We start from the raw sequence: 23,291 nt of genomic DNA, 5'->3' as shown, positions 1-23,291 counted from the left end.
ATTGACAAATAAACCTCCTTGAATTCTTGAATCCTTGAATCTTCCCCAACTCTCTCTCCTCCTCTCCTCTGGTCCTATATTCTAATCTCCTCCCCAACTCTCTCTCCTCCTCTCCTCTGGTCTTATATTCTAATCTCTTTTCCAACTCTCTCTCCTCCTCTCCTCTGGTCCCATATTCTAATGTCCCCAACTCTCTCTCCTCCTCTCCTCTGGTCCCATATTCTAATCTCCTCTCCAACTTTCTCTCCTCCTCTCCTCTGGTCTCATATTCTAGTCTCCTCTCCAACTCTCTCTTCTCCTCTCCTCTGGTCCCATATTCTAATCTCTTTTCCAACTCTCTCTCCTCCTCTCCTCTGGTCCCATATTCTAATCTCCTCTCCAACTCTCTCTCCTCCTCTCCTCTGGTCCCATATTCTAATCTCCTCTCCAACTCTCTCTCCTCCTCTCCTCTGGTCCCATATTCTAATCTCTTTTCCAACTCTCTCTCCTCTTCTCCTCTGATCCCATATTCTAATCTCCTCCCCAACTCTCTCTCCTCCTCTCCTCTGGTCTTATATTCTAATCTCTTTTCCAACTCTCTCTCCTCCTCTCCTCTGGTCCTATATTCTAATCTCCTCCCCAACTCTCTCTCCTCCTCTCCTCTGGTCATATATTCTAATCTCTTTTCCAACTCTCTCTCCTCCTCTCCTCTGGTCCCATATTCTAATCTCCTCTCCAACTTTCTCTCCTCCTCTCCTCTGGTCCCATATTCTAATCTCTTTTCCAACTCTCTCTCCTCCTCTCCTCTGGTCCCATATTGTAATCTCCCCAACTCTCTCTCCTCCTCTCCTCTGGTCCCATATTCTAATCTCCTCTCCAACTTTCTCTCCTCCTCTCCTCTGGTCCCATATTCTAATCTCCTCTCCAACTCTCTCTCCTCCTCTCCTCTGGTCCCATATTCTAATCTCTTTTCCAACTCTCTCTCCTCTTCTCCTCTGGTCCCATATTCTAATCTCCTTTCCAACTCTCTCTCCTCTTCTCCTCTGGTCCCATATTCTAATCTCCTTTCCAACTCTCTCTCCTCCTCTCCTCTGGTCCCATATTCTAATCTCCTCTCCAACTTTCTCTCCTCCTCTCCTCTGGTCCCATATTCTAATCTCCTCTCCAACCTTCTCTCCTCCTCTCCTCTGGTCCCATATTCTAATCTCTTTTCCAACTCTCTCTCCTCTTCTCCTCTGGTCCCATATTCTAATCTCTTTTCTAATTTTTGTTTCTCGGTTCTCCTCTTCTGTTCTCCAGTCATCTTTTCTCTTCTCGTGTCTTCTCATGTCTTTTAAGCTCTCTGTTTAATTGTTTACTTTATTACCAGTAATAAATTATTACTTTATTAAAGTCTTCATGTTTTTTAATTGGGTTTTACTTTATTAGGAGAACAAAAGAAGGTGAATAGAAAACAAGTGTATGCAACGATTAAATACTGGATGACTGGGAATATAGCAGGAGTGGTGAGTATGGAAGTGGGTGTGTGCCTCCTGCTGGGTGCTTGGTGCAATGTGACAATCATATTTACTTTTCCTCTATTATTTTTATTATTCTCACTTTTTCCTTTCCTATAATCTCATCTTCTCTCTAGGTAATAGCATGTGTTTGACTTGCCATTATTCAAAGCAAAGAATCCAAAATCCTTTTTGCATTTATGATTGACACTAATAAAAGACTGGCATATTCAATCACAGTCCAGTCTATCAATTTCTCCAAGTGGTTATTTTTACATTTCAGTCTTGTTTGACTGATTGTAATTCAGCACTCGCTGCGGAGTGAGGAGGCGGACACAAACGCTGAGGAGAGCGAGATTTAATAAAGGGAATACCAACAGAAATACCAGCGGGAACAGGAGCCGGCAGAGGGGCAGCGGGGACAGGAACCGGCGTGGACGACCCCTCCTGGGTCGCGGGGACAGGAACCGGCGTGGACGACTTTCTCCGGGTCGCGGGGACAGGAACCGGCGTGGACGACCTCCTCCGGGTTGCGGGAATTGGTTGCAGACGTGACGAGACGCCCTCGGGAGGCGGAGCCACCGGGCTGACGTCCTCGGGGGGCGGAACCACCGGGCTGACGTCCTCGGGGGGCGGAACCACTGGGCCGACATCCTCGGGGGGTGGGACCGCCATACTGACGTCCTCGGGGGGCGGAACCACCGGGCCGACGTCACCGGGGGGTGGGACCGCCATACTGACGTCACCGGGGGGCGGGACCGCCAGGCTGAAGTGGCCACTACTCCCCCCCAAAAAATTCTTGGGGAGCCTTCGGGGAGTGGCTTCCGTGGTCAGCGGAGGGAGGTCCTCTTCCTCGGGGTCCTGAGCGAGCCTGGAAGAATACACAGACACACAAGCTCCTCGGTTGCTCTCTCTGCGACGGCTCCGCCTCCCTCGAGGCGTCGGGAGCTCGCAGTGCGTTCATTCCGTCTGCCCACGACTTGCACTACAGGTTGCTCATGCCTGTAGTGTTCGCCAAGCCGGGCAGACACAGAGCACTCGATAGGAGTCTCGTCGCGAAAGCCAGCCGATACTGTAAGCGGCTGCGCTTTCTTAGGTCTGCGACGAGACCTCCTTGTTCCCACAGCGCCAGGGGTATTCCTGTCTCCGGCTCGTTCGCGCTGTAACACACGAGAGTTAAACTGCACGGAAGCAGCCAACAACCCGTTACCGCGACTAAACTCACCGGAGTCTCGCTCCCTCGCTGTGTCCTTGTAAGATCTGTGGTTATGTAACGCAGCACTCGCTGCGGAGTGAGGCGGACACAAACGCTGAGGAGAGCGAGATTTAATAAAGGGAATACCAAACCCAGGGTCAAAGAGAAAAGCATTGGTCAGATCAGTGAGGGATTAGCGAACGAAAGTTGCGTGTGCGAGTGTCAATTGCTAAGCGGGAAGACCGCTAGCAACCGCGGACAATCTATAATAGCAAATTCATAAACGATGCAGCGCTTTGGTGCATGGCGCTATAGTGAGCTATTTTTAAAACAAGCCCGCGGGCGACTCATGACGTGGGTGACCCCTGGTTTATTCAATATTGACGGCAGCCTAACTTTTTGATTGACAGCTAATTGAGCAATAGAACACGAGAGGGAGTGTGTTATCGTATGTACATGTCGTTACTTGACAACGCGTCCGCGGAGTGATACAGAGAACGAGAATACCGTGCTGTTATCACACATATCTGCAGGGTTAGAACACTTCTCAACCAGTCGGATTGTGAACTAACTGTTGTATAATTGGCGAATAATCATTTAGTGTTAGAAGGGGAGGGACAACTGTGAATTTTGATTGGACATAAATTTAAGTAGATTTCTCGATGGGACCAATTAGGTTTACAAATTTATATGTAATTCATTGGCCCTTTGGCGAGCTACTCGGAAAGGGGTGGCGAGCTACTGGTAGCTCGCGAGCGACGTGCTGGAGACCCCTGATCTAAGGCATGTTTTAAGTCTCCTATAAACTCCTCTCAGAGGTAGAGATCACCACGTTTTAGCTTCTGGGACCATTTCCTAAATTATGCTACCAACATCTGAGCATGTTTGATGTGTGCCCTGCACCTGAAGTAGCCCTGATTTCAATTCTGGATCCTCCTCTGCCATCTCCAGTTTGATCAAACCTCTGTGAAGGCATTGTAGCATTAGGCTCTGTATAGCCTGGGGATCCAGATTTTAAAAAGGCTGCAGCGTGACCAATGTAACACTTTGCAGGTTTGTGAACATGAGGCATCTGAATACGTTCTAGGTCTAAGTTTGTTGCCATAGCAGTTGCTTTTGCAAACAAGGTATCGACATGATCCTCAGTTTACTTGTCCTGCCAGTTGTTTTGACATGATCCACAGCCTCCAACATGCCTGAAGTGGTCTGTTTCCTAAGCTGTAGGGTGGTGTTCATCCACTCCAAATCCCTCATCAGGTGTCCAGCCATTTGTGTTCCCTTTTAGAAAACAACCATTAATTGCCCAGGTTGCAAGAGTCCACCTGGTAGGTCAGAGAGGTTTCAGAGGAATGGTGAAACCATGCTCTGATTTTGCAATTTCCTGGAAAATCACCTTGAATTTGCCAGATTGATAAAAGACACCCCCCAATTCATGCAGTTGTCATCCAGCAACCCAGGTCATCAGGGCTAATTTGTAACTCTGACTGTCTTATGTATGTTACATTTCTCCAGTGTCTTCTTCAACTTTCTAAGCTGGTTTTGAATATTTTTATGTTGCAATATTTGGCAGAGGATCTCCTTTAAGGAGGGGCTGTAATGGAAGAATCTTTGAACATTTTTTCCTGAAAACAGAGTGGATTTGATACGTAGGATTTGATTAGGTATGACAATCCCATTGGCCGAGGTCCAAGATAAGCTCCTCCTCTTTTGTGCTTTGGTGTTCAACTGTCTGTTTGCTCTCCCTGTCTGTTACTGTCTCAGAATCTCTCTCCCTGCTCGACTGTACTATCCAATATACAAACGAGAAGGCATACTTGGAGGAATATCTTAAATCTAAATCTTAAAATCTTAAATTAACATTAGGATGAAACTGCTGTGTTGTCATTACTTTGTCTTAATCATCAATATTTGCTCCTTTTCTCACTCACCTCCACATCACCTATTTTCCCAGACCAGTCAGCATCCTTATCTCTTCTTTACTCTGAAAGAAACTAAACAAATGACAAGAAAGAATTTGGATACACATACGAAGGCTAACAGGAGTATGTACATTAGGATTAGATTGCTGGCATTATTTGATTTCCACTATCAATATTTGCTCCTTTTCTTACTCACCACCAAGTCACCTGCTCTCCCTGACCTGTCAGCATCCTCATACTGTCCATCCGTCTTGACTCTGAATGAACCAGAGTGAGGAAAGACACGAACAGGAAACCAGAATGAACAGGAAAGACATATTTTCAGTAAACAACTGGTATTTCTTGCTCATGACTTACTGTGAGTGAAGGCTAGCAAAAACTACCTTCCCCCACTTGCATACAGCCACTTCAGCAAAGAAAAGGGAGCACTGAGTCAGGTTGGTGGACCACTGATGTGGAGGTGAACATGGTCTTCATATCCCCAAAGGTTTGGTCGGCAACTGCAGTTCCACAACACCTTCTTCCTGTCTTGTTCCTTCAAGAGGTCAGTTATGTGGTTGGCAAATTAACCATAGCTAATGAAGTTGTTGTTCAACCCAAGAAGGTGAATGAGATCTTGTGAAACTCACTCCTCAGCCTTGGTATAAAGGTGATGTTGGCACAGGCGTGTCAGGACAGCTGTTCCTTGTGTTCAGAGAGGGGGGGGACATCAATCATGTCACAAAAGATCTCATCCATGAATGCCTGAAACACAGGACTATTTTCAAGGCCATGTGGCATGACCAGGTATTCATGGTGCTCTGTTGCTATAACAAAGCAATACTCTATATGCACTTATCAGTTTAGAGAATACAGTGGCACTGAACAGTCATTCGTTACACGAGTAATCTCTGCAAGGGTATATTTCACCTTATTTTTTCTAAATGCTGGAAAAGAAGCCAGCAGCCACTGGGGATTTGGATGAAGTGAAACGCTGTATGTAAGAACCATATGGATGAGAGGTATGGTAGGTAGGGTCTGGCACCCTGGGGAGGAGGTCAGCTGCATAATATTGCCACCGATATGGTGAAGAGGTTGACCACTCCAGTGAAACTTTGGTAGAGTTGAGCGATGAAGCTTAGGTCAGGGGACTCAAGACTCTAAACAGAAGTAGACTGAACATGCAGATCCTGACATGTACAAGTATAAATGTATCCCCTTTTAGTAGTCTAGATGTGGCTCTATGAAGGTAGCTGAATTAATCCTCATATATGGCACACAAAACGCTTGGCACAACTGTCCAGAATATGCTGCACTGGGTCTACATTCAAACACTAAATATTTACATGAATTCTATGTTCAACAGTGTTTTAGCTCTGACAACTTGGATATGTTATGCTAATGTTGAGTTGTATCCTGTCCTCCTGATATTTCACTGCCTAATGCACATGGTAGTTATTGCTCCCCCTGCTCAGGCATGGAAACTCGACAGGAGTAAATGCATAAATATGATTCAGTCAAGCATAAATGTTTTTATTTCCTATAAAGAAGGTATCGGTGCAGTCTTTATGGACATATTTTCCTTGAATAATTACAATATTCATCAAATGTGGAAACAGTTTGGACATAAATGCAGAAGGTATCAAAGTACATTGCTGACCAATAATTAAAGAAAAACGATTTTCATGTTGATTATAGAAATAATTTTATGCCAGTTCTTTTTCAATTCTAAACAAAATACAAGGCTATAGTTGTCTACTTATTCAAATGTACTGTTTCACCTTCAACGTTATTTTTCTTGCTGTTTGCTGTTAAGGTATGGAAAATACAAATTAAATGTGAACTTCGGTTTCATGAACAACACAAAAACATTTCTAATGGCAGACATTTTCTAACAAGTCAAATGGTGAATAGCTGCTTTTAAATTTTAGCTAATATTTTAGTTCTTATGACCATGTACTGCTGCTGTTTCATATTGCTGGTAGCAGCATGTTGAACTTGGCATAGTATATAATCTGGGAACATACTAATATTTTGAACACACAGTGTACATACCAATAAGAATATTAGAGCAAGATACATACCATTTAGGGCCTTTGCATACTACACAGTAATACTATAATGTAGGCCTACATACCATATATTCATTTTAATAACCTTTAGTTATTAAAAGTTAGTTACACAATACTACTCTATTTCGTACAAAAATTGTACGTGATGAAAAAAAGTGATGAACCATTGCTATGTTAACATATCACTGCAAATTGTGACTTGGTTACCTTCAACAAGGGAATTAAACCTAGAATTGTTATGCCTGATATTCTGCCTCATTTACAAATATGGAAACGTGAGCTAAACTTGGCTGCCATGAGCTAGCTAATTACCTTGTTTACAACGGACAAATGCTAAGCTAGGAGACTACCATGGCTAGCCAAACAAAAATTACAATCTATTACAAATAGCTGTCTTATGAAAACAGTTAACATTTATTACATTTAATAATATTTAATTTTTGTATAAAGAAACATCTGTTCTCCTGCCAACATTGCTAAACCTTCATCATTGCCATTTAAAAAGAATTTCCAAACATGAGCAGTGCCCATTTTGCATTGTATTATGGGACAATAGTGTCCATCCGAACCATTAGAATCATTAGAAATGACTCAATTTTGACATTTACCACATACTACTACTGTACATGCTCAAGAACTAGTTGGATTCAATAATTAGTATGCAATCGAGATGCACCCACTATCCATTCTGGAAGTACATAAATAAGCAATTTTGGAAATAGCCCATGAGACTTGAAAGTCTGAAGAAGCTAAGTTTCTAGTAGTAGCAAATGCTAGAATATTAGGTATAGGTTTAATACCCATAGTCAGGGTTGCCAACTTTTGAAGATAGCTTGGAGTGAGATTTGAACCTGGAGGAGGTGGCGAATGTAAGTTGTTGACGGGGGGGGGACTAAAATGGACACAAATTAAGTGTTATATCGATCGCGATCTATCGATCGCCGGTGGTTGGCGCCAGAGCGAACTAATAACTCATTGAATCACAGATGTGGATCAGAGGTAAATAAACAAGATTTTTTTTTCCGGTGTGAGATATCGGAAGTGTGGCGTGAGAGCGTGTGAAAACGGTAAAATGCGTTTGTCTCACTCTCAATGCGTGAGAGTTGGCAACCCTGCCCATAGTGAAAGTGACAATGGCTCTGTTCGAAATAGCCTACTACATACTACTGGCGTACTGATCAAGCCCCAAATCAGTATCCAGTATGCAATATGTGACCAAAATGAAATTTTCCAGTACACGAATCATACCCGGATGACCGGGTACTACTACTACTTCCGCAAAATATTCCAGTACGCGAACAGAGCTATCTTCGTGGTGTACTGTAGAGGTCTGCGCGGGACTGCTTTTTTAATCCCGCTCCCACCCGCTCCCGCTTGTTTTAGACCCGCTCCCGCCCGCTCCCGCCAAAAAATCGCTTGTTTTAATCCCGCTCCCGCCCGCACCTGCTTGTTTTAATCCCGCTCCCGCCCGCACCGGCCAAAAAATCGCTTGTTTTAATCCCGCACCCGCCCACCACATACACATTTCTGTCGCCCCCGCCCGCAATCCTAATATGAATTGAATTAATTAGATTTAGTACTTGAAATTTTCTTATGTATTTATTAAAACAGCAATATAGCGATTGATCGCGCTGTCCCATTTCTTATCACAGTCCAAACACATCCCGTCAGGTGACGTACACCAACACTTTCTGACATGTATCACAACAAGCCGATTTCCATCTCCATTAATTACAATGGAATATGACTTCCATACATCAGACTTTCCTGTAGTTGGCTTAATTGTGGTGTATTCGCCTGTTTTAATAGAATTTTCCACAGCTGAAACTGGTTGACCGTCTACAGCAGGGGTCGGCAACCTATGGCACGTGTGCCACCATTGGCACACCGAGGCATAGTCACTGTCACGCGACACGCTGGACCAGCATCAGCAAAAATATATATTTTAATATAGATTATTATATTAATGGATTATACTTTCGCGAGTGACCGTAGCGCGCGACTCCGCACGCATACCTCGCGCGAACGGCGGAGGCGTTTAAACTTGGCGATCGCGATATAATACTTTTTGTGTCGATTTACACCCCCCCCCCCCCTCCTCGGTCAACAATTTAAACTCGCCGCCATAGTGGCACACTCATTGACTGGACATGTTAAAGTTGGCACTCCATGTCTCAAAGGTTGCCGACCCCTGGTCTACAGTCTCTGCCATTTCTGTATCAAAATGACAAAATGACGCACACTTCATGTTCACGTGATCAGTTGCTTAGCCAATATTTTGAATTAGTTTATTGCTTACTTACTGAATGATTAGTTGTTTTCGTCCTGTTCCTTATGCATGGAAATCATTGCGTTGTTATTATTATAATTTTCTAGACTATTAATTTGCGGGATTTTTCTACATGTATATGTGGTCCCGCTCCCGCATCGCCTGGACTAATTCAACTCCCGCTCCCGCCAATAACAATTAAATTCTGTCCCGCGCCGCAAGATATTCTGTCGGGTCCCGCGGGACCCGCGGGATTACCGCGGGAGTGCAGACCTCTAGTGTACTGCATCCCATTATGCAACGCTACGTTCACGTGACCCCGTAGTATGCTTTGCTTTTGTCGCATACTGGAAACTGTACTGCATACTACTACGAGGACCAGTATGCAGTATCCAGTATGTAGTAGGCTATTTCGAACAGAGCCAATGTCACAGCTTGAAATTATGCATGCTGGAAACACTTCATCACTGCCTGTTAGTGCTGAATTGAGCAATTGTCAATATTTTGCAGGTGGATATTATTTATTTATTCTCATTTTTATTCATCATGTAATTAAAATTATAATTATATCAGTGTCAAAGGATATTGTTATCCATTCTTGAAATCATGGGTGTCCTGTATGAATATGTGCTCAAGTCATTAGCTACCATGCTAGGTACCATGTCTGCCCAGAATATCACCAACAAACTGCTAGCTCTTTAGATTAATATATAATAATGAATTAGTCTGGAAAAGATATTTTCAACTTTTGTTTGCAGCCAAATTGGATGTAGAGAAATATCTTCCCCTATATGTTTTTTCAATGACTTTCACTTTTCAATCAAATCTCCATTTTGTCAAAGGCTTTTTGCTTGGTGAGATATTTCACCAGTCACACCTTGTTTGCTCTCAACCCTACAGCTTTGTGCAGGAAGCAGGACACACATCACTGAATACACAGTGCTCACTTCTTCTAATGTACTTCTCCACAGCAGACACTGATAATCCCACAGCAAAATACCACTGCAGCCCTTGTGAAGATAGTATCACAATCAGCATGAGTTGTCTCACCATTCCATAAGCAGCCACCAAACCATCAAACTTCAGTCATTGTAATGTTTCCATTCAGACTCTAGTAGATCAGAAAAACACAAATGAAAAATTCTATTACTTTTTACAGATATAATAGTGGGCAAGTAAGGACAGGCATTGGAAGTTACGTCCTAGTGAGTATAGTCAGCCTATAATATAAATATATATAATGGCCTAAGACAATCTGGAATCTTGGGAATTTTGCTAAGCAATACGTTAAAATCCATGAAATTCTTGGAATCCAAAATATCCTCTGCAAGCTTCACAATTGATTAACTTCAAGGTGACAACAGAAAGGTTGTATAAATTGAGATTTACTACTTTATGTCAATTTGTTAAGTTCCTCACAAGAGAAGTCAATCCAGTTGGATCCATTAATGCATTGAAGCATACTCTCAAACAAGAGAGAGTAATGTGGTTAAATCAACTAAACCATGGGGTCTAGGTGTAAGGACAATAGCTACCAGTATATGTAAGAAACATGCTCCTCCATGCTGTGTATTCTAAGACAGTTGGAGACATTCTCAACAAGTGTCATCATGTTAATATGAAACTAGTTGCAGAGCAATTTATCTGCAAATTTATTAACAGAACCATTAAAATAACCAGTCTTAAAGGATCAATGGTCAGCATGAGTTATTTCGTTGAATACCTTTGGACTTTCAGAATTAAGGGATGGTTATTTCCTGTGGCAACTTACTTTAGTAATAAAGGATACTGCATTAAAGATGTGTGTGCATTCTTTGTTGTTGCTATGTCACTGAAGTAGGGAAACCTTTTTCTAGGAAACCTCTGAGATCATTGGGGCGCAGACTTGATCTCCATTCTGGAACTTCTCTAGCTGTTAGCAATAATCAAAGTCACCATGCTGCTGAAGTCAGGTACTCAGAAGTCTTAAAAAATCCTTGTTGTCTTGAGTTTTGCAGTTATGTCTAGACTGAGTTGAAGAGAGCCAGTGTGATTGTGTAAAATAAATAAATAAAAATAAATAAATAAAATAAATAGAAATAAATGATAATGTACACTCCACCTTGAATTGCTAGAAAAGGGCTTGTATGTATGATTTCCACTCCCCAGATAGGAAGGTAAATTCTAAACATTGTTTAAATGAAGGGCTCCAATCAATCACAAATAACTAGATAGCAGCATACTATGTAATACTTATTTTAAATAAATACATTTAAAAATGTACAATGTGAATTGTAAAATAAACAACAAAGGTGTAAATGTATGAAAGGGCTCAATTGTCATAATTTAAAAGAGCTCTACAGGTGAAAAGTGTATGAAGGAAACCCTGACGTGAAGTACTGTGGGATTGTGTGATCCATAAACTGGACATCTGTGGTAACCATCATCACGAATGTGGACACCCACCTAGCGACTCCTGACGTGAATTGCACTTCAAACGAATGATCTTTAGCAAATTACTTAATTTGTTAAAGTTTGAGGCGGAATTACTGGGTTTCTTTTGTTTGATTATATTGTCGTTATTTGAATATGAAACGTTCCCTGATAACTGATGTAGTTATTAGGGTTAATTCAGGTTGTGGGTGATCCACCGTTTGTGTATGAAAATGAACCGTTTCCGTTTACCATGTATATCATCCGGAAGGGTGGGACGTGTTTAAGTTCTGCAAATAACCTCATAACTCCTGTTTCGTATGATTTTAGGACAGTTTCTCTCTTAGTATAAATTACGATTTTTGAAGTGCTGTGAGTACAAACATGTCACAACTTCATGGACATCACTTTTATTTTTTAGTTTAGAATATTTAGAGCCGTACACCTGGATCCATGCGTGCAAACACCTATCATCTGTGTGGTGCCTGTTTGACCGAGCCAGGATTACTTCAGAAGTTCCTCTCGGGAGTTTAACGACGGAATATTTGTTGTGCAGGTATTTCGTAATTCACTTACTTAATCAATTTATTGGTGAATTGCTGCACTTTCTACAAAATGGGCAAATGAGGTTTAGCCAATGTAGTTTAAACGCTAAGAAAACAAACTGTTTAAACTTTGTATTACTTGCCCCACATACCCGCTCCATGACGCGTACGTGTTTGGCACATGATTATTCAGAGTAATATTAATTATTATTAATATTAGTAATATTAAATAGATAAATTGTATTTGTCTAGCATTTCGGAACTGTAGACTTACCTTTGATAGTTACTATCATAGTTACTTTTACGACAGTTACTTTAAAAGGGGGAAGTAGCTGAGATCGTGTTGAATAGTAGATTTCGCATTGTGGCTACGGTTTAGATTTGCACGAGAAATGTGTATTCGGGATTTGCAGTCTTCACACACTATTTGTTTAGACGACGTTTAATAAACCAGAATGGATATGCAGTTAGCTATTTTACAAATGTTGGCGTTTGTTGTCGAGATAATAGGAACACGTAAAGGTCTTCGCGATTAAATATTAAAAGAAAAATCGTTCTATTTCTGTAGAAGTGTAAAAATCTGCGGAAGCCATTAAACATATGTGTATATGAACTGTCAAGATCGGGTAGGTAGGTTACCGTGAGATTACTGCTCATTGACTTACACATTGCGCTCTTAGTGTTTTCTGCTTTTGTTCAGCGGGATCAGATTTCTTTATTTCCCCAACAGAAAGTTGATGCAAACTGTCAGTTTCTCGAGCTGTGCGCGTTTATGGCGCGTTTCTACGGTGTGGTACCGCCTCGACTTCCCTCTGTTCTTCTGGGCTTTTTGGACTCCCATAGGAGAGGTTGTGGATATAACCTGGTGCTCTTTTGGTTTCACCTCCGTTGATCGTTCCACGCAAGTCGAAGCGATACTGAAACGTGAACACGCTGCTCTCACAACACTACAGCGCGACCTCGACGTGCCTGCAACTATGTGCTAGGGCACATTCGTGCTCTGACTTTAGACGTAAAAAAAACTTTGACATTTGTTCTCAAATTTGGTTCACTGGATCACCAAGTATAACTGAATATCTGCATTTTTATCCCATTACTATTAGCCAAGTATTTTTCTTATTATTTATTATTGATGGACACTTTTAAGGGTTGCAACATGCCACAGAAGATCTTCTTTAGCTTGAAATCATGTTTACTTTACAGGCTGTTTTTTGCAACTTGTTGATTCAGTTGGTCACTGGTTTTCAAAATGGTGCATTTTTTAAATAATTGATTAACTTCTGTAAGTATATATTTTAGAATTCCTTTAAACATTCTAATATAATATTTGATCTAAACTTAAAATGGCTGTTTGGTCAATTATATGGCAAAAGTTGAAGGCCTGCATGCAGGCCCTGGTCAACATTATATAAACTCCTCATGGAATAGCAGACATACTGCACTAAAACTGCTGTGATGTCCAAGGTCGTGCAAATAATCCATTATTGGCACGTGGAATAACCTACATATTGCTCATTAATTCTGGGTCATATTGCTTTGTTCTGCTTTTATAGAGGCACACTGAATGATTATTATTATGGATTACTAACTTCCTTTCCTTTCTCGTCATGGATGTTTTAAGAACATAGACTACTAAACATAATGTAACAAGTAGCAGCTAGGGGCTGAGAGTTTGTATCTTTTTCTGTATGACATCCATTTTTTTTTTATTGCATTACTGGTATCATGTATTCAAAAATGTAAACATTATTGGGTGTTTTTTTTTTTTTGTGGGGGGGGGGTGCTTGGAGTCCTTGTGGGTTTGGCATCACAAGTTTAAAACTTTTTAAATGGTGAGTTTCAGTTGGCAAATCCACAGACTGTTACTGTCTGTCCTATTCATCAAGGATTAGTCTTAGTTGGCATTTATTGGAGCGATGATTTGTGCCTCTTCAGTTAATAAGCATGTAAGTGAATCAGGCATGTAAATGAGTAATTTTAGCATTTGCGTCCTAAGTATTCATGTAATCATCTTGTTTTAGGCAATGTAGTGTAATGTTTTGGTCTTAATATTGCGTCCCATCCCAGCCTCAAGCCTGTGTTACATAACAATGGATCACACAGATTCCGCCTCCGTGGAATCTCTGTTTGGACACTGCTTTTATATCTCAGCTGTCTCAAAGCTTAACTTGTCAGCTGTACTGTCAGTTCTGTTAGTGCAGCATTGTTGCCACAATCAAAATGTTGCCACCCTAGCTTGCTTTGAAATTGTGTGAGTATTATAACTGACCGTTTCCAGTTCACTTTGAAGAATTTTTCGCTCCAATTCCACAGGCATCGTGTTGCCTCATTTCCACAAAGGCACCCCTAGGTCGGAGTGAGTGGGCAGACCGTTCACACCCTTAAAGGGCGGCTGGCCTCCCCACGGGGCACCATGAGTGTCCAGCCCAGGAGGATCCGTCTGAAGCCATGGCTGCTGGCTCAGGTGAGCAGTGAATCCAATACTGTTTTGTTCTGCATGTGACGCTTCCTTGTACTAAATGGAAAAGACCATATTATTGGGCCATTTTCACGACGCCTGACGCATCACTACATTACTATTCTGAGGTTTGCCAAGACGTGGTAGTGTTCCATGTAATGACACTATGTTAGCAACTGAATACATTTTTATTATAGTTTAGCAGTTTCTACGACTACTTATGTAGGAACAGGAGAAAAGTCAAACAGTTGGGGAGGAAAAATACAATAATGTCCTCATGGGCTAGTGTCCAATCATCTCATATTTCCTATCCATTTTGTACAATTTCTTTTATGCTGCATAGACAATGCGCTGGACTGCAGAGTTTAGAGTTTAGAATTTTCCAGATTCAGTTTATTAACTCATTACCAGGTCCCCTTACCAGTTAAACTAGGTCTATCAGGCCTTAGTAAATACTAAACTGTGGTCTAGCCCTTCAGGACATGTGGCATTGTTTCTTAGTAAACCTAGATTCATTTTCATTCCCCCAGGTGAACAGTGGGAAATACCCAGGCCTTCACTGGCTTAGCAAGGAGCGACGCTTGTTTCAAATCCCCTGGAGACATGCCACACGCCACCTTCCCACCCTGGAAGAAGAAAACACTATATTCAAGGTAAGGGCTGCTAGCTGTGATGCCTCTCTGTTTTCTATACACCTCCAATTTTATTTTTGTATTAATCTCCTTTACAGAAATATCCTCACAATAGAATTTGTATGTAAAGTTCTGTATATATGCACTGCTGGTCAAATGTTTGAATATAAATATTATTTATTTTTAATATTTTCTACATTTTAGAAAAATAGTGAAGGTATCAAAATAATGAAATGCTATGTTAAACCAAAACAATAGTGGCTTTAATAGTGGCTGTAGATTATAAAGTTCTTCAGAGCCACACATTACTGGACAGTTTGGAATGATGCTCTATATGCTCTTGGTAGGTTCTCTTAATAAATAATAATAATAATAATTACCAAATAGGGTTCCTGCACTACGTGCTTGAACCCTAAAAATAACCTTTATTTGTATATCAAATAAATACACACATACACACATGCAACTCAAAGCACTTCACAGAACTTATAAACAAAATAAATAGAAGAAAAATGCCATAATTATTACAATAAATTGTAAAAAAAAAAAATGTAATAATGATAAACCACTGACATTCCTTAACTAAACCAGCTTCATGAGGCAGCTACATATGATGCCCTGAAGACATTCTCATTTAGACTGAACACTTGTCCTTTAAGACAATAAGGAATTGTCCAAACTGTGTCCAAACTTTTGACTGGTAGTGTGTGTATTTAAGTTGATTATATATCCAGTCCAAATGGAATGGATATATAATCATCATCATACATCGTACTTGTGTATATATAATAATTATATATTTTTATTATTATATATGATATATGATGTATAATACGGTAGTAGTATGATGAATTCATGCATGTTAAGTATCTTTATGTTGAAAGGTCAGCTCGAAGTGTTTATTTGCACAAGACAAACTTGTCCTAGAGCAATCCTGTCTGAATCCTGTCGGCCTAATACCAGTGATTCACCTTAATATCTGTGATGGGTGTGCTAAAAACAAATTTTTCATACTTTTATCTTCGTCACATTAACCGTCTCCGTCCCTCTTTCACTCCTGACAACACTGCCATCTTGGTTAATTCCCTGGTCACTTCCCGCCTGGACAATTGTAATTCTCTTTTGTTCAGTCTTCCCCTCAAATCCCTCCATAAGCTACAACTGGTTCAGAATGCTGCTGCCCGTGTCATATCTAGAACCCCATCATATTAGTCATGTTCTTCAGCTGCTTCACTGACTCCCTGTTAAATCTCGCATTGATTATAAACTCCTACTTCTCACATTTAAGCCTATCCATCACCTCGCCCCTCCATCTCACTGAACTCCTAAACATTAACAGACCCAGCCTCACTCTCAGATCCTCCTCGTCCATCAGTCTCACTGTTCCCCTGGCCAGTATGAGCACCATGGGGCTAAGAGCTTTCAGTCGCTCAGCTCCCCGTCTCTGGAACTCTCTTCCACCGGACATCCGAAATATTGATTCCATGGATGTTTTTAAATCATGCCTCAAAACGCACCTGTTTAGGACTGCATATAATCTCTAGTCTGCTCCCTTGATTTTGTTATTTTAAAATTGCATCCTTGTTTTTTTGTTGCTTATGTTGTTTGTTTGTTGTTTGTTCTTTGCTTTGATTTTATTCTTTTATGTTCGGTGACCTTGAGAGTCCTGAAAGGTGCCTATAAATAAAATGTATTATTATTATTATTACTATCATTCTAGGATTAACAGCAAGCTATAATTGGAACATGTAGCACAACAGGATAACCACCGTATTAAATTATGGGTCGTATCAGATAGTCCACCCAGTGATGACTTTTTTGATTTTACAGAATTCCTTTTTGTTTGGTTTTGGATTGCCTTCTTGCTCTCATGAGCATAACTTGCAGTTAAAAATCATTTCAACAAGGGCCTATTAGGATTTTATCAAATGAGAGGTGACTCACTTTAGTCTTCCTTATTCCTTAGTCGATCTTTAAGCCATTGTATGGGCCCTGGGGGTAAACCAGAGGCAGAACACCAGCCTGCTCTGGGTTCAGTCAAATGTGAGAGAAAATCAGGTGATTTTTTTTGCTTTATTTAAATATGTATATATTTTATTTTTGGTGTATGATTTGGTGATTTTTTTTTGGATTGATACTCTGCTTCATAGAATACACTTACCGGTACTAGCAATGTTAATTTACTCAAAATACCCAAAGAATGGCATTACCTTTAAGATATGCAAAACAACCAGTTACTCACAAACATACCTGCAGTAGACGTTTTGAGTAGTTTTAGGATTTGTAATGAGTAGTGTGGAAACATCAGGTGAGTTGCCTTTTGCAGCCGTTTCATACACTTGCTTTCCTGCTTATTCTAGCTGTTGACTGAGTGGCTTTTCAATCACATTCTCAAGAATAGCATTGCAGAACTAAAAGTGGTGTGAGTTTCGATTCCACCCGTGGTGTGTGCTGCAGTAGTTGGTTAGAAGAGGAAGTCCTGAGGCCCCAAAAGTTAGAAGACCTTCTAGAACATCTGTACTGTGCTAATCTCATGCAGTTGGTCTGAATCCTGGTTTGAACAAAGTTTACAAAATATATTTACATTTACAATCGTTTTGCAATCATATTTTCCTGGCATAACTATTCTGTAGTTAGTCTTCTACTTTATATTAAATAAAACTGTCAAACAAAAAGAATGAAAATTGTCAGACTAACTTGATGACAAATGCTGTAATGACATTGGAGAAGCAGTGTGTGGGTTGATTCAGATTCCCAGCAATTGCTATTACCTCCCATTCCTCTCTGTACAGGCTTGGGCCTTGGAGACGGGGAAGTACCAGGAGGGCGTGGATGAGCCAGACCCAGCCAAGTGGAAGGCCAACCTGCGCTGTGCCCTGAACAAGAGCCGGGAGTTCACTCTGAAGTATGACGGCACCAAGGAGACCCCAGTGCAACCGTACAAGATCTACGAGGTGTGCGACCAGCCTATGAATGGAGGTAAGCTTTAATGGCAGGAGGTGCTCGGGTACAGCAGGAAGAGAAGGTGGAGGTGTCGTTAATTCCTTGTCTCTCATGCCCTTTTAGATGGAGTCGAGGAGGAGGAGGAGGAGGTGAGGTGCTCGGGTGGAGTGGGTGAAGATTTGGGGGTGTGTTGCCAACATGGCATTGGTTTAGTCGGATGTAGCAAAGTTGGCCTTGTTACCTTTCTAACTCATGGCTCGAAATAACACTCATTCTTTCTCCGTGTTCCCCTTTGTCTTTCTTGAAGCTGCCAAATGTTGAACACCTTTCAATCAGTAAGTTTGTTTTCTTTGTTTCTATACATATAAATATTACATTGTGTGCTTGAACATCATTTGATCTCTTTTGACATGGCAAAAAAGAGGAAACATGATTGTTGAAGTAGCACCTAATTTGGGGTTTTTTGTATTTTGACATAACAATCTTCTATTTCCTACGACAGACCCTCGAACTGGTGAACCTCCAAGCTACCAGGCATTTCCACCCAACACAGTGGACCCATTCCTCGTTCCTGTCATAGCCCCCAATTTCACTGGCCAAGGCCACATAGTTCCCACTGTGAAGCAGGAGGATTTTATACTTGGGGAAGCCCTTCCGAATGGACTTGGCATGAGTACGAGGGTCATACCCTCGCCCGGTGTCCCACAAGCTATGAGCGTTCAGGGAGCCATCGTGGACAGTCCCATGCAGGAGGTGCAGCCCCAGGTGGAGAGTCATGTGACGCCCTGCATTTCTGACCTGCTGAGCAGTCCTCACATGCTGCCGTGTAAGGAAAGCTTCTTTATTTGATCAGGCCACTGGGATAAAATGTAGAACTAGATTAAAGTGTCTGTAGCAAACGCATGCCGATTCTACACACGATCTCCACACACACTGTGCGTATCTTCTAACCCTGAGTGTCCTGTGGCTTTGTGATTTTGGATGTGGAGTGGATTCAGAAGATTTTCAAGCTCCAGAGCTTAGGTCTGGATACTGAATACATAAATGGAGTATCTTTCAAAGCATTCTAAGAATTACATTTTTCCAATTTTTTTGTAATGTGTGTAGATTGATCATCATCCATTTTAAGATATGTGAAATATACCACAATATGGAAATCTTGAAAGTGTTTGAAATTTTTCTGTAGGGACTGCATATATACAATAGAAGTACTACTTTTAAGTTAATCTAGCAAATATATGAGTCCATGTCATTGGAATGCAGTTTTCAGATCCCTGTTCTCTAGCTAAGGAAAATGCCATACTGAATTTTCTTATCTACTGCCATTAGACATACATCAGTTGCTCTAAACATAGATCATGTGGAACATGGCTGAAACATTTTCATTAGCCTAACACTTTAACCACAGCACATGGAAAAGAGTTTGTTCACAAGTGTCTCAACCTTGGCAAGCATCTCATTAATTAACTCGTGGGAATTTGTAAAGGTGAGCTGTGTTGTTTGACTGTAAGAGCTGCTTGACCATCTTATCAGTTTATCTATGGATCTGGTAGCAACGATTTCACAGCATATTGGAAAAGACAAATATATTCATGAAATATACCTGGGTTGATGATGACCAAATATTTGCTACAGATTTATGCTTTACATTATGCACAACAAACAGTAGTTTTTAAATGGTATTAAAAACAAATTATGTCTTTTCCTTCCACTTCTATTGTCTGTTCTAGTAACTGACCTTGATATCAAGTTCCAATACCGAGGCCGCCCGGTTGGCTCTCTGACCGTAAGCAACCCCCAGGGCTGCCGGCTGTACTACGGTAACCTGGCCCCGACGCCGGAGCAGGTGGAGCTTTTCGGGCCCGTCACACTCCACCAAGTGCTCTTCCCTGGCACTACTGACATCCAGAACGAGAAGCAGAGGTTCTACACAGACCACCTCCTGGATGTCATGGACCGAGGCCTGATCCTGGAGATCCAGGGGCAGGACATCTATGCCATACGCTTGTGCCAGTGCAAGGTGTTCTGGTCCGGTCCAGGCGTACCCGAGAACGGCCCGCCCAACCCAATGGAGAGGGAGCGTAAGATCAACGTGTTCAGCCTCAACAGTTTCCTACATGGCAAGTGGAGTTGTGTGCCTGAGCTTTCACATTGTATATAAACATTGTACATTGTTTCATTTTCAGCTCTCCTGTGTTTCATTGTGTGATCAAGAAGTCCCTAAACAGGAAGGAAAAATATATAAATCTTACATTGTATGTCTTTAATGGATCATAAAATGGCTTGTGGTCCTGACAGGACTCATCCTGTACCAGAAAGGGGAGGCGCCAACCCCACCACCTTTTGAAATATACTTCTGCTTCGGGGAGGACTGGCCTGACCGTAAGCCCAAAGAGAAGAAACTCATTATTGTCCAGGTGTGCAAACTTCAATTCATTCTCGAAAATGTGTGTCTTAAGAATTCCTACTTCATAAAACCTAAGGTGTGCTCCAATTACATTTGTTCACGTTTGTGGTGATTTCCATTTGTAATGATTGATAGAACTGCGTGTTTGGTGGCCACTTTAATGACTGAATCATCAGAACAAGAACAGCCACAGCTTATAGGAAACCTTTTGTTGTGTGTTTTTTAAAGCAGCAGACCAATTACTTCATGGAATGTAGACACAGCATTGTGCAATTTCCACAGTGCAATGGCTGGGATGGGATGGATAATTGCCATTCGAATATTTGTTGGGTAATGCTAGTCAGATGTTTGTGTTGAATCTCCTTCCACCTTAAACCATGGAGCTACTGTCCTCCTAATTTAGCACTCTGAAGAGTCTGATTCACTTCTGATAGAACATGAGTGGCTCTGATTTTCTGAGGGTTATGAAGCTGAAAACAACTTGTATCAGCGATTCGTGATTGGTGATGGTGGTGTCGTCCCATCTCTGGCTAACCTGCACTGAATGTGTTTCTCATGATGCTGCACTGGTTCTCTGGTTCCTCTGTTTAGGTGGTGCCTGTGGTGGCGAGGATCCTCACCGAGATGTTCTCTGGTGAGCTCTCGTGGTCCACGGACAGCATCCGCCTGCAGATCTCCAACCCTGATCTGAAAGACCAGACCGTGGAGCAGTTTAAGGAACTCCACCGGCTGCTACAGAATCAGCATGCTCAGGGCACTTGGGCTCAGAGCCTCCAATAACACCCCCGGGACGCTCACCTGGGTTACGGCCGTGGCAACTTGCAACCGTCCAATGGAGGAGGACCTAGCTGCTCCGCCCTCAGACCAGAGTGCCTTGGGGCTTAGCTGCATTTTGTACATTATTCAATACTGGCCTAATTTATGGAGTAATCTACACACTGGAGAACGACGTGCACTTAAATTCATGTTTCAGCTTGACTAAAGTGGTTCATATTTGACCACACAAATGTACAGAGACCCTGCCCTTGAAATGTTTTGATCCTGCAGTGATGTAGTGCACTAAATGCATAAGCAAAAACCTGTTATTCTTGTGGTTTGAAAGGTGGGTAAATTGACACCTGCCAGTTTGGTATGTGTATATTATACTGGATGGTAACGGTACTCCAACATGTATTCCAGTGCTGCATTATTAAAACAGACACCTCACTAATATTTCCTTTGGGACTAATCTTAGGCCAGACTCGGGCTAAGAGTTACTTTCCCACTCAAAATCTCTCCAGCACTAGATTTACTCTTTATCTGGAGACTGGACCATTATATGGTATTGTGTATCACTGCTCAACTTTAGTGCTTGTATCTTCAAAGATGAGTTTTTTATCCTTTAATCATCCTGACTTGAAATGTAAATATTTGCTTTTTGTATGCCTCAGTTTTTGTTTTAATATTGTTTGTATTTCAATAAATACCATAGCAGTATTTTTAGTGCGGGCACTTGATGCTCCTCGGTAATTCACTTTTTCCTTTCCAGGACTTTGTTTTTGGCCTTTAAGTGAGTACTTTTGTCGGCTCTTTGAGGAACATGACCTGAACATACACTATTACCACAGTTCTGTAGGTCTGAAATAAGATTAGTGCAGTATGTGGACTTGAAGCCATATGTAACATAAAATAACAGTAACTATTTCAATAAATGTATTAACACCTTTACAGCTGACTGTCGGAGTTGTCATTTAATGCTGAGGTATTAATCAGGAGTACCACTTTGATTTGGCACAAGAGTACCAACCCAGTCCTTGGGCCCCACTAGACCACATTTTTTGCTCCAACCCAGCTCCCAACACGCCTGAACCGAGCTATTAATAACACTGAATATTTGCTACATGTGTACTGGGAGCAGGGACAGTGCAAAAATTTTGGCTGTCTTGTTATATCTGAAGACTGGGTTAAGAAACACCCAGACCACAGTGTTCGAGCATTTGCTCATTCTGGACTTCATGAGCAGTCTTCAATACTGATTAATACTTTATGGATGACTTGACAATGACCGAATCCCTGGATATTTTAAAATCTAGGGCAGGTGCTGTTGCTCCCTGAATGTGAAAAGGTGTAAAGGAATGAGGAAGTTCCTAGCCCATTGTCCATGTGTCACCCACACAGAAGAAAAACCACCTGGACGTGTATTTATGGATGAAAGAAAAACCACCTGGACTTGTAATTATGAATGAATGAAAAACCACCTGGACTAGTATTTATGGATGAAGGTGAGACATCGAGTGCCCATGACATTCATTATTATATGTATTCATTAGTGTGTGTGTGTAATTTTTTATATATATATTTTATATATAAACTCTTTGATTGGTCTGACTTATAATGTAAATATAATTGCTTTTGTATATATATTAATTTTACTGTTTGTATTTCAATAAATATGCAATTGAGGCTGCAGGATTCACTTGCTCCCTGTTGCTCCCTGGTAATTCAGTTTGTGCTTTGGATTTCAGTGCATGTAGTGTTCACTATGGTAAATTTGCAATGTTCATGGTCAATGGAATTGTTTTTATGCAAAGACTAATGAAAACAGGCAGTGGACATGAACCAAGGCTGAATGCAGTTTTCCTTTTACCTTAATGTAAAGTACCTGTTGTCAGTGTGAATTTGTTAGGCCAGGAGTCATATGAGGGTAGGGTTGCAGTACACATTAACATACATGGCTTGTAAAAAGAGCAGATAGAGAGTGAGAGAGGTTGTGTTTTAATTAAAGATATTTTGGACAGACCTGTTAGGCAGGCGAAATAATCTTTTCAAAAATTAATCCATGTCAATCTAGAAAAGACCTTGCACATATGCTTGAGGCCTAAGGAAATTTATGCTTGATGGAGATCGGGGGGTCAGGGATCCATGTTTGTATGTTGTGATCCATGTTTGTGTGTTTGTATGGTGAACCGAAATATTTTCACTCCTAGTGTAATTGTTCTAGTATAC

At 41.3% G+C, this 23,291-nt stretch overlaps 2 protein-coding genes across 5 annotated transcripts; one reads left to right on the top strand and one right to left on the bottom strand.

The window, feature by feature from the left end:
- Positions 1-1,411: 1,411 nt before the first annotated feature.
- On the bottom strand, positions 1,412-12,863 carry LOC143514947 (uncharacterized). Of its 4 annotated transcripts, none has more exons than XR_013130989.1 (7): positions 12,532-12,853; positions 9,960-10,020; positions 5,219-5,333; positions 4,973-5,124; positions 4,786-4,846; positions 4,599-4,661; positions 1,412-3,948 (listed from the first exon to the last, which is right to left on the bottom strand). XR_013130989.1 is itself a non-coding variant. In XM_077006768.1 (7 exons), exons 6-7 carry the CDS (start codon positions 4,604-4,606, stop codon positions 1,755-1,757), a joined length of 600 nt encoding a protein of 199 aa, XP_076862883.1. In that variant the 5' UTR covers positions 4,607-4,661; positions 4,786-4,846; positions 4,947-5,124; positions 5,219-5,333; positions 9,960-10,020; positions 12,532-12,863; the 3' UTR covers positions 1,412-1,754. The 4 variants fall into 4 exon arrangements, 3 of the variants coding, with proteins under 3 accessions (XP_076862883.1, XP_076862882.1, XP_076862884.1); XM_077006768.1 differs by having other exon boundaries at positions 1,412-2,346; positions 4,947-5,124; positions 12,532-12,863; XM_077006767.1 differs by having other exon boundaries at positions 1,412-2,346; positions 12,532-12,859.
- On the top strand, positions 11,576-22,013 carry irf5 (interferon regulatory factor 5). Its single transcript, XM_077006766.1, has 10 exons — positions 11,576-11,877; positions 14,180-14,330; positions 14,855-14,977; positions 17,749-17,935; positions 18,023-18,048; positions 18,207-18,234; positions 18,402-18,725; positions 19,630-20,019; positions 20,198-20,316; positions 20,898-22,013. Exons 2-10 carry the CDS (start codon positions 14,280-14,282, stop codon positions 21,084-21,086), a joined length of 1,437 nt encoding a protein of 478 aa, XP_076862881.1. The 5' UTR covers positions 11,576-11,877; positions 14,180-14,279; the 3' UTR covers positions 21,087-22,013.
- Positions 22,014-23,291: the final 1,278 nt, after the last annotated feature.

The sequence above is a fragment of the Brachyhypopomus gauderio genome, chromosome 5, assembly GCF_052324685.1.
Source record: "Brachyhypopomus gauderio isolate BG-103 chromosome 5, BGAUD_0.2, whole genome shotgun sequence".
NCBI classification, from domain to species: Eukaryota; Metazoa; Chordata; class Actinopteri; order Gymnotiformes; family Hypopomidae; genus Brachyhypopomus; species Brachyhypopomus gauderio.
This window is presented reverse-complemented; position numbering and strand designations above follow the sequence as displayed.

Excerpts from the sequence above, each read along its gene's own strand:
- irf5 (XM_077006766.1), top strand. The coding sequence starts at position 14,280 with ATGAGTGTCCAGCCCAGGAGGATCCGTCTGAAGCCATGGCTGCTGGCT. Across the intron at positions 14,978-17,748 it reads AAGAAAACACTATATTCAAG|GCTTGGGCCTTGGAGACGGG; the intron begins GTAAGGGCTGCT and ends CTCTCTGTACAG. Across the intron at positions 20,317-20,897 it reads AGAAACTCATTATTGTCCAG|GTGGTGCCTGTGGTGGCGAG; the intron begins GTGTGCAAACTT and ends TCCTCTGTTTAG.